The sequence below is a fragment of the Octodon degus genome, unplaced genomic scaffold (assembly GCF_000260255.1).
Source record: "Octodon degus isolate 3935 unplaced genomic scaffold, OctDeg1.0 scaffold00087, whole genome shotgun sequence".
NCBI classification, from domain to species: domain Eukaryota; kingdom Metazoa; phylum Chordata; class Mammalia; order Rodentia; family Octodontidae; genus Octodon; species Octodon degus.
In genome coordinates, this window is record NW_004524663.1 from 11,496,154 (window position 1) to 11,507,833 (window position 11,680).

The following is an 11,680-nucleotide window of genomic DNA, read 5'->3' on the forward strand; positions in this document are numbered from 1 at the left end:
AAAGCACTTGCACTGCTTCTATTTTCTTTTTAATTTTAAAACTTGTTTTATTGCCACAAGTCCATTAATTAAATATCTTACTGCTCATTTTATATATAAGAAAGTTGGGAAAACAAAGGTTAAATGACTTGTTCAGAGTCTAAGTACTCATAAGTGACAGAGCAAAACAGTGTAGAGAAATAGTCTCTTCTCCAGCATCCATGTTCCTAACCACTACTCTTTCCCACCCACTGATCATCTATTATGGATGGAGCTTGGGCAGAGTTCACTGGTAAGTACATTCTCAATGCTTCTATTTTCTGAAAGAGATTGTAGAGAATTTTTATTTCTTCCTTAAATGTTAGAATTTTCCAGTGAAGCCATTTAAGGCAGGTGGTTTATTCCAGAAGGCTAGTATTTTTTGCATTTTTAGAATACCTATAGGCCTATTCTCTCTCTCTGTCTCTGTCTCTCTCTGTCTCTGTCTCTCTGTCTCTCTCTGTCTCTCTCTGTCTCTCTCTCTGTCTGTCTCTGTCTCTGTCTCTGTGTCTCTCTCTCCCCCCCCACCCCCTCTGTGCACTACTGCAAGTTGAACCCAAGGCCTTCACATTGAGTTACATCTTGCTACAGGTAGAAACAGCGAGGGGGAGGGGCATAGAGGAGGAAAGCTGCTCAATCCATGACAGCCAAAAAGCAGGGTGAGAGCGGAGAGGACGGGGAGACAAGAATATGCCTTTCCAGATTATTCCCTAGTGATCCATTTCTTCCAACCAGCTCTACCTCCTAAGAGCATATTCAGCTATACAATCATCAATGGATTAATCGAGTGATGATGTGCCCCATGATCAATCACTTCCAAAAAGCCCCACCTCTGAACACATGAAACTGGGGGACATCTTATATCTAAACCATAACACTTTGGCAAGTGTTCCATATGAGCTTGGGCAGAATATGTATTCTGCTATTGTTGGATAACAAAAGTATATAGCTGACTATCACATGGAGTTGACTGATGATTTTGGTGGGCTCAGTTATGTCCTTATTTAATTTCTGTCTTCTGGACTTGTCCACTTCTGGTAGAACTATGCTGAAATCTCTAACTATAACAGCCACTGCACAGTGGTATGTCCTTTAAGTTGTAACACCTATTTCCTCAGATGTTTTCTTGCTCTGTTTTTAGGTACATGCATGTCAAGTGCAGTGAATGTCTTCTCGGAGAATAAACCCTTTTATCATTACCTAATGCTGTCTTTATCCCCGGTCTTACCTTATAGTGTGCTCACTCTGCAATTAACATCGGAGATACTGCTTTCTTTCGGGTAGTGCTAGTACGGCATATCTTTCTCAATCCATTTACTTTTTGTGTGTCTTTTAAAAGTGGGTTCTTATATATAACAATAGTTGGAGCTTGTTTTTGATCCTCTATAATAAATTTTATTAATTGGTGCATTAAAATCATTCACTTTCAAAATGATTATTGACACAGCTGGATACTTATTGACCATAAATATTACTGTTTTATATTTTTTGCCCTTGTTCTTCATTCCTATTTTTTCTTCCACTCTTTTTCTGCCTTACATGCTTTCAATTTTAGATGACTTTATTTTCCTCTTTTATATTTCTTTCCTTTTTTATATATTAATTTTATTGAGAAAGAAGTAGCAATGAGACAGTTTCAAAACAGGTTGGTAGGACAGTTACAATAATTAATACATTGCATATTGTTGTTTTCACAATAGTTATTCATAGTACAAATTTCCTTTAGGTATTTTTTTTTAGTGGTAAATTCTAATGCTCTAGAATTTAAAATATGCATTTACAATTAATCAAAACCCACCTCACAAGTAGTATGTTTGTAATAAAACAACACTAATTATACTTTCTATTCCTTAGATCATTGCTGTCATCCATTTTATTTCTATATAAGTATACATAATCAAATACACTGTTGCTACTATTATGTGAACAAACTATGTTAGAGCAATTAAAATAAAAAAAATGTTTATTTTACCTTTATTCTTTTGTCTTCTTTTCTTTATCTGAGTTTCTGACCTATATTATTTTCTTCTTTTTGAAGAACTCTTCAATATTTTTGCACATTAAGTCTATTGGCAATAAACTTTCTCAATATTTGCTAAGAAGGTCGCTCTTTTTTATTTGTTTTTTATTGTGCTGGTGAATCAAACCTAGGGCCTCATGTATGCTAGGCTGACACTTCACCACGGAGCTGCATCCTCAGCCCCTCTCCTTCATTTTTTGAAGATAATTTTGTAAAATGTTCATTTTGTATACTCACTCTTCTCCTGCCCTTCAAAAATATTTATTAAGAATGGGGTATCAGGCAGTGTCCTACTGCTTTACCTTTAGTTAATTCCTACAACTCTGAGAGGCAGACATCTTCTGTTACAGAGGCAAAAGCTAGAATGAAGAGAGGTACATTAACTAGCCCAGGGATACACAGCAAGTAAGTGGCTGAACCTAGATTAAAATCTATTCTTAAAATTTTGGCCTCCTCCTTTCTTTAATGGAATCAACTATTTCTTCATATCTAATTTCAGGAGAAAAGCCTTGATGCTGGTGCTCAAAGTACCTTACAGGGAAGATGCGCACATGAAGGCCTGGGTCATCGGGACACTAAACTGTCTTCTCAGGAGAAAAACAGTGAAGCTCTGGTAGGTTGAGATAATGCCTTTGGGTGTTTGTTTTCGTATGTGGTGCTTTCAGTTCAAGCACGCTTTTCCTTGACAAGCAAGGATACTGTAAGTGTGATGACTGTCACTAACTTACACACCTAACATGGTCAAAATGAAAAACTTTATAATACATATTTTCTATTTTATCACAAAAATGAAAACAAAAGCCAAGGGAAACAGATAATTTCTTAAATTGTATTCTCATACTCGGATTTTTCTGGAGTATGGACAAAACTGAGTAAGATCCAAAGGAAGAACTTGGTTTTTGACATAATAGCCTTTCATTGTATACTTTAATTACATTTGCCTTTTTTCATCAGTGCAAATATATACAAGAGGAAAAAAATCAATTATTAGAGTTGTGCTATCCAATGGGGTAACTGTAAGCCAAATGTTATCAAACCCTGAAAATATATCTTGAATTAAGTTATATTGTGATATATCAGAGTATACGAAAACATAATCACTAATGATTTGTATTTAAGCATGAGTATGTCTTGAAATGATTAAATAAATTGGTTAACTAAAATATCTTATTAACATCAATTTTACCTGCCTCTTAAAAATGTTGCTACTAGAAATTACAAATATAAGGCTTGAAGTATTTATTTATTATTTATTTATTTCTGAGACAAAGTCTTATTGTGTAGTTCAGGCTGGCCTTGAGTTCACTATGTAGCGCAGGCTGGCCTCAAACTCACAGCAATCCTTTTGCCTCAGCCTTCTGAGTGCTGGGATTACAGGCAAGAGGCACAAGGCCTGGCTTTGAACTGTGTTTTGACTAGATGGCACTGGTGCACATTCGATCTTGCATAATGGTTGAGAGCACTGATTTTTTTTTTAGCTCAATGCTTTACTAGTTTTGTAACCTTGGGCAAATGACAACCTCTCTGTGCTTGAATTTCCCACTCAGTGACATTTTCTGGGATGGTTATGAGTATTAAGTGAAGGACTGACATGTCAGTGCTGAACTGGTAGTAGTATAAATGTGCCTTTAGATACAGTACAAGAATCTATGTGACAAAGACTCTATTAGCTGGGAGTAGGCCTTAATAATTCATTGGGATTTGGGACTCCTTTTCACACTGATAATCCAGGTGTACTTACTCTTTTAGATGGTGGGAAACCCTTAACCCTATTTATTCTCCAGTCTTTCCACCAGTAATGTTTCAACGTACACATTTGGTTCAGAAATTAGATATGAACACTTAAAAGGTTGAGTCCACAGCAAAAGTATAAGCTTGCTATTAATTGTTTTTAACTTACTCTTTTCCCAGAAACATATGTGCTTTTTCCAACCTCACGTTCTTCTTTTTTTTTTTTTTATCATCACAGGTTCCTAATGCTCCACCTACTTATGAGAAACTCTCTGGAGAACACTCACCACCACCTTATTCACCCTGAGAGCCAGTGAGCTGCCTGAGAAAAGTTGAAATAATTTCTCTCACATTTTAGTTTTAATTTAGCACAGACACCTAATATTCTGCTTTAGGATGCTGTGACAACAATGTGCATCTCTAACACACTAGTGTTAATCCCCCCCCCCCACCCCGGTCTTTTTGAGTTAGGGTTTTACTATTCAGTTTAGGCTGGCCTTGAACTCACTTTGTAGCCCAGGCTGGACTTGAACTTGCAAGCAATCTTCCTGCCTCAGCCTCCTGAGTGTTGAGATTACAGGCATGCACCACCACACCTAGCCTAAGCCAGTATTAAATTCTAAAAAGAGTAACTAGCAGTACTAAACAAGTCAGGAAATAATCAGATATATTAAAATGAAAAATTATCATCAATAAGCTGCCATACCTGGTCTCTGTGCTAGTAGTAATACTATTAAACTTTAAACCTTTCATTCTTGGAGGAATGGATTAAACTCAAATGGGTATTCTGGAATCATCTGATTTTTTTAATGAAGATTTTGCTCATTTACCAACTATTCAGGTTTGTTAAAGAAGTGATATCCTGACAAGCATGAACTGCACACAGAATAGTGGCAGGTGCTATGTTTATGACAGACAGAGCTAATGGACCCAGTTATCTCATCTGTACCATGTCAACCATGTTGCTTTGAGTTCGAAAATTCTATGACATTGTAATATACTATAAAGATACTATATCTTAAGTACTGCACGCAATGCCTTTCTAATTACACTTTAATTCAAGACTCAATGCTATTGTAATTAATAATAGGAATTTTGTTTTGGGCCAGTGAGAGAGCTCAGTGGTCTAACGTGCCTGCTTAGGCAAGCTTAAGCAAACCCAGGGACCTCGGTTTGATCCCTGGCACCACATGCCACACCAGCCCCACCCCCAGGGCGGGCTGAGCTGGCCACAAAAAAAAAATTAGTTTTAACTGAAAATGATATTAAAGTAAATGAGAATGTAGCTTGTTCTGTATTTTATCTTAAGTGCTCCACTGGCAGTTTAGTTCTTTTTAGTTTCTAAATCCTTCTCACAAGAACACACACAGAAAAAAAAACCAGAGCTGATCAGAAGTTCTGGAGTGATATCATTATTTTCATTAACGTTTTGCAATATCTTCTCCACTTATCACTTATGCAATTTTTTTTTAGTCAGCTCCATCAACTTTTTTGTGTGTACTTAGGATTGAACTCATGGCCTTCACATTGAGCTACCATCCCAGCTCATCATTTTTTATTTGAGACAGAGTCTAAGTCACTAAGCTGTCCAGGTTGGGCTCAAACCTGCCATCCTTCTGCCTCAGCCTCCCAGCGTACTGGGATTACAAGTGCATATCACTGTCTGACTACAAAATCTGTATCACCACCCTAAGTGGAAAAATCAGCATCATTTCTCATAAGTCCAGGAAATGTAAAAGTGAAGGTAACAAAAGCAGATTATTTTTATTCAAACCTAGGAAGATAATAATGGTTGTAGATAACTGGGAACCCAAGACTTGCTTTCTTTGTTAAAGAGGATTAACAAGAACTGGAGAAAACATAAAAGCTGTCCTTGACACATTAAGATGGTCTGCAAGTTTTAAAGAAATGTAACTGTTATTTAACGTTGAGTCAGTAAAGCACTGAACATCATCTTGTGCCACAGGATACATAAGCACAACACTAACATTTTCCACCAAAGACAAGCTCAGACTGAGGGGGAAACACAGAATAAAAAAGTGACATTGAACAAAGTATTAAAACATCTTACCAACTATCCTGATTCTGTCATTTGCTAGCATTTAAGCTACTCCCCCGCCCCCTTCAAAAGTGATTTCTAAATGAAGAAAACGTCCTCTGGCATTCGGCCCCCTCTTCCCCTCGTCCACAGACCTCATCTGGACTCAGTCCTCCGCATCTACAGAAGAGCTCTGGACCACCCTGAGACTCCCACACTGCCAGCTGCTGCCAGCTCTCTCCACATGCAAGGCTCTCCTCACAGGGTCCCTCACGTAGGGTCCCACCTGTGACGGACAGTGGCTCGGGCTGAGTCTGGCAGGGAGAAACTAGGAGAGTGAGTAGGAATAGGAGATGTGAGATTCAGAAAGCAGCACATCTGTATTGCTAGCACTTGGGAGGGTGACGCGGGAAGATGGCAAGTCTGACCCTACTCTGGGGAACTTAGCAAGACCCTGTCTCAAAATAAAAACTAAAATAGGACTTGGGATGTAACTCAGTGTGAAAGTTCTTGGTTCAATCCCCAGTACTGGAGGAAAAATGAAGGCAGCCGCCACTTCTAAAAACAACTCACAATGCATTTTATATTTCAAAATAGCAAGAAAGGAACTTGCAAATATCAATTATAAAGAATGAGAAAGCTATGATTATGCTAATGGCCCTAAGCTGGTCATCACTCAGGATGTCCATGACTTAAAACAACATGCTGCACCACATAAATATGTACCCGTGTTATGCGCGGAAACGAAGGAAAGAGTTGGATCATGTTCCATGAGAAAAGAACTACAGAAGGCTCGTTGGTAGCTTGGCTAAGAGAAAGTTCCTTAAGCTAAGTGAAGAAAATGCTAACCAACTGGCTGAAGCAGAGTTCAAATGCCAGGCTTTCCCAGATGGCCCTTCTGTTCCGCATCCAGCTTTGGGCAGACCTAAGAGTAACTGGGGATCCTCTGATCACCAGGTCCCTAAGCCAAGGGACAGGTTAAATTGTAAGAGCCACAGTAGGTTTGATTCAGGTTAATAGAATCAGACCTGTTTTTCTTTCTTAAAAATAATGGAACTTTTTTGGTTAAACTGCCTTTTCTTTTTCTTTTCTTTTTGGAGACAAGGTCTCACTCTGTAGTTTAGGGCGGCTTTGAACTATGTAGTCCGTCTCATTTAGTCCTCAAGCAATACTGCAATATAACTGAATGATTTCCGTCTTACATGCAATTGTTACCACCTTTGCTTCAGAGGTTTCTCCAGTTACTTTTAGACTATTTTTCAGTATTTGACCACCACTCTTTTTAAAATCATTCCTCATTGGCCCTCTTATAGTATTCCATTCAAACTCAGTCAGTGTGTTCACTCTGCTTCTCAGACTGAATCACTGCAGACCTGCTTTTACACAAATTTTCAGTCCCCACACAAATGCTACCTCTTACCCCAAACTTTCTCTCCCACCTCCTGGCTTAGTTCTTTTAGTTCTTTATTCCCCTTACATTTACTTTTAACTTCACAATTTCATTATTTCCTATTAAGGACAGAGCTGGGATATTACTCATCTATAGTGTTCCCACATCTTCTGCATTGTATAGAACTCAATAAAGGTATAGAATTAATTTACAACTTCAGTGGGTGCTTTGAATTTGTCAATAATTTAAAAATATTTTACATATATAAAACACACTATTTTAGTACATGTGCTGTTGAATCACAAAACACACACACACACACAAACACACACATTGTTGATTCCCTGTTAACTTTATGTATTGTTTCATAATTATAGATTTCTCAGATTATCTCACTGAATTAAATGAAAGGAAAATTCTCCACTTCTCTACCTATACCACGCTTTTCAGGTTTTCTAAGCATCGGAGCACCGTGCTGTACACAGTAAATGCTTACTAAGCATGTGAATATAAGTGAAGAGAGCAGGTTATGCAGCACAGCCACAATAACGCTTCTGGCTCAGGTAACAAATCTCTCGGACGGCTTAAAATATCACCTTTAGGTGATGGTCACTTGGGATAACTGAAACCTGCATCCAAGTTCTTATTTGCCTAACTTGCCATTTTCTCAAGTTTTTTATATCAAAAGGCTCTAAATTTACTATTTCTTTTACAACTGTTTCACTGGATCAAACATTTTCATTGACCTTAGTATATATATTATAGCTATCATTACCTTAATTAAAAAACTATGTCAATTACTAAATGCACCATTAAAACTAGTGGCTTAAAATGAAAGCAGTGGGCTGGCGAGATAGCTCAGTGGACTAAAGCACCTGCTTAGGCAAGCTTAGGCAATTGCAGGGACCACGGTTCAATCCCTGGCACCACATGCCACACAAGTCTTGCCCCCAGGAAGGGCTCAGCTGGCCACAGACTCCAGGTGTGGTGGCACATGTCTGTAATCCCAGCGCTGGGGAGGCTGAACACACAGGAGGATCACCACGAGTCCCAGCTGCGTAGTGAGACCCTGTAACAACCAAATATGTTTTTTTTTTTTTTTTAAAAGATCTAAAGAACCACTTAGTAATGCATACATAAGCTAATCACAAAGGCAAAAGAAAAAGAACCAAAGGAGCTGAAAGGGAAGCACTCCATCAGAAGGTGGTATGTTACTCTGGCATCTTTTATCATTTAAAATGATATGGAATACAGACATCCACATTGTCCATCTACACGTGGGACACAACCTCTTCTGGACCACCAATGTCCTCAGGGAGCATGCTGTTAGCTTTTCTTGCTTTCTATGTATGGTTTTACAGATGATCTTATTTTTTTTTTTTTTTTTTGGTATTTAGTTCAGGGTCCACAGGGTCTCACTACACAGATTGAACTCCTAGTGAGCCTCCTGTTCTCAGCCTCTCAAGGGCTGGGATTTCAGGCGCGGGCAACCACGCCCAGTCTCAGCTATCCTGCACTCCGGGGTGGTAGTTGGCCAGCATGGCACGCCGGGGATTAAACCTAGGCCCCTGCATCTGCCTAAGCAGGCACTTTAATCCCCTGAGCTATCTGGCCAGTCTCAGATGATTTTTAAAAAATACTTCATAGTAACACTAGACAAAAATAGCCAAGGAATTTGACTTTATGATTCTTTAAGAACACAGAAATCTACACCTACTAAGTGGAGACAAAGGAAAACATTTAGAATTTTGAATATATAAAACCATTAATTTAGCTAAATTTCTAGGAAAAAAGTATTCTTAAAAACTAGAGTTTAGTAACAACCTTTCTGGATTTCTCAATCACTTATTCAACAAATATATATTGAATAGTGTGCACCATTTGCTAGACAGACAGTGGCTTATAAGAGGAGACATCTAGGAAGCCCTAGATATGTCTCAAACTTTCTAGGAACTAAAATACTAGTGTTTTTAGCAGTGAATAAGGAGACTAGATTAAAATGGAGGAGAGGCAAGCAGGAGCCGCTTGAAGAGCTCTCTAAGTCCTAAGTAGGGGCTTTACTCTAAGTGTTCAGAAGTTCACAGACAATTCCGAACGTTTATTAGGATTTTGGATTTCGTAGTTTTAAGAGATTTAGTGATTAACTGGATTTAATCCTTTGAGGGCATTTAAATTAGGCCACAGGTAATTCAGTAGATTAATTTCTGAAGTTATGGAATTATAGAATTCTTACAGAATTCTTTTGAGCTTTGGGTAATGATTTAAAAGATGAATGTATAGTTACTGAGTACCTCCTGTGAACAATGTACTTTATAGTAAAAATCACTCATGACCCCAGAAATGGAGGTTTCCTCTTCCTCTTCCTTCCCCTCCCCCTCCCTGCCCCCCTCCTCCTCCTCCGTCTTCCTTCTTGCGGTAAAAATCACCCATGACCCCCGAAATGCAGGTTTCTTTTTCCTCCTCCTCCTCCTCCTCCTCCTCCTCCTCCCCCTCCTCCCTCTTCTGTATTTAGTACAGGGTCTACAGGATCTCACTAGGTGGATTGGACTTGAAGTGATCCTCCTGTTTACAGCCTCCCAATCACTGGGATTAGAGGCGTGTGCCCCCATGCCCAGTCTCAATCACTGTCTCAGCGTGCCTGGGGGCACAGCAGGCGGGGGTGGGGGGTGGGGGGTGGTCAAAAGCTCGACTCCTGCATCTGCCTAAGCAGGCGCTTTAATTGGCTGAGCTATCCGGCTGGCTGGAAATGCAGGTTTCTTAAATGACAAGGAAAGGTGAAGAATGGCAGAGCAGAGCACAGACATGATTGGCAAGGGTACTTAGAATAATTTTTTGATTTTTTTTGTGACAAGGTCTTGCTATGTAACACAGGCTGGCCTTGAGCTCATGATCTTCCTGCCTTAGCCTCCCAAGGACTGGGAACACAGGCATGCAGCACCAGGCTGGGTATAAGTGCATTTTTTTTTTTTTTTTTTCTGAGAGCATTCAGTGACTTTTCAAGAATAAATTCACGCACTCTGCACTTAGGCAGCACCACTTTGCTGTAGTATCAGAGATCTTTAGGCCACTCTTTCAGTACTTTCAACTTCAGACTACCTCAGGAAGACAGGGTTTGTGATCAAAAAATGGAATATGTGCACTACAAAGGAGTACCTCAAGATAAGGAACAGCCAATAAACACAGAAGCTACATTTTAATTAAAATGAGGCATATTCTGAAAGACTACGATGTCAAACCCTGAGAAATAGCTGAGCCATCAAATTTTTAAGTAATTGCTCTGTATTGGGAATTAAGAATAGAGTGAGCAAGCACTGGTGTTCACATTTTTATTCTAGACTAAAAAAAAATTTTGTAAATATTATTTTGGAAAAATCAGTCACTGTGAACCAAAATCTCAATTTAAAAATGAATCTATCTAGAGAAAGTCTTTGTAACTTCACAGAAATCTAAAAAAAAAATTCAGTATTGAGAATTGAATCCATGGCATTTGCACTGTGCTACACCTCCAGTCCTTTTTTATTTTTAGATAGGGTCTTGCTCAATTGCCCAGGCTGGGAGTTAACTTGTGATGATCCTTCTGCCTCGTCCTGCCTGAGTGCCGGGATCATAGGCATGTGCCATAACCCACCCGGAAATTACTCAACATTTTGGGCTATGGATGTTGCTCAGCAGCAAAGTGCTCGCTTAGTGTTATGGTTTGTAGATGTCCCCCAAATGACTAATTCATGTCCAATGCTGGGAGTATGGGTGTGAGTGCTACACCTGCCCTGGGGTAGGCATTGAAAGGGAGAGAAAGAGGTTTGCTCTCTGCTGCTCCTTCCTTTTTGCTTTTGTTACTTTTGTTTTCCACTGGCATGAACTGTTGCCCTCTGTCCTATGCCACTCTGCCTTGGAGCCAACTGTGGTCTGAACCCTCTACAAACTGTTAGCAAAATAAACTCTAACTTAATTATGGGTGTCAGGTATTTTGTCTCCGCAATGAGAGAAAAGTTTCTGAGACAACATGTGCAAAGTCCTGGATTTGATCCTCAACCCTACAAACTTGACAAAACTTTAAGAAAAATGTATTTATGATATAGGAGATCAAATATATTGGTCTGAAAAACATTTATTTCAATCAACATACTTTGGTAGTGGATTTTTAAAAAAGTCTGAAACCATGCAATCTAGAATGATTTCTTAAAAACAGAAATTGTGTAAAAAATGTAGAGCATGAAAAACAATTTAGAGGATCTGGCTCATGTACTGGCTCTACTACCTATGCGCTGGGTATTGTAGGATGTATCTCTTAACCTGTCAAAAGTAATGTGAAGGGGCTAGAGAGATAGCTTAAGCACTTGCCTGGTAAGTAAAAGGTCCCGAGTTCAATCCCTGGTACCACAAAAAACAGAAAAAAAAAATAATGTATAAATCAAAAAAAATACAAAAGAAAAATTTAAAAATGAAGCTACCTTGTACAAATGGAAGTTATTAATACAAATTT

At 38.8% G+C, this 11,680-nt stretch overlaps 1 protein-coding gene across 1 annotated transcript in view; it reads left to right on the forward strand.

The window, feature by feature from the left end:
* The window catches only part of Mlana (melan-A), a 15,502-nt gene extending 11,312 nt beyond the window's left edge, over positions 1 to 4,190 (forward strand). Inside the window, exons 4-5 of the mRNA XM_004637195.2 lie at positions 2,538 to 2,651; positions 4,008 to 4,190. Of these exons, the coding sequence (XP_004637252.1) occupies positions 2,538 to 2,651; positions 4,008 to 4,076 (183 nt within the window). The 3' untranslated portion in view covers positions 4,077 to 4,190. The remainder of the gene's footprint in view (positions 1 to 2,537; positions 2,652 to 4,007) is intronic.
* The last annotated feature ends 7,490 nt before the right edge of the window (positions 4,191 to 11,680 follow it).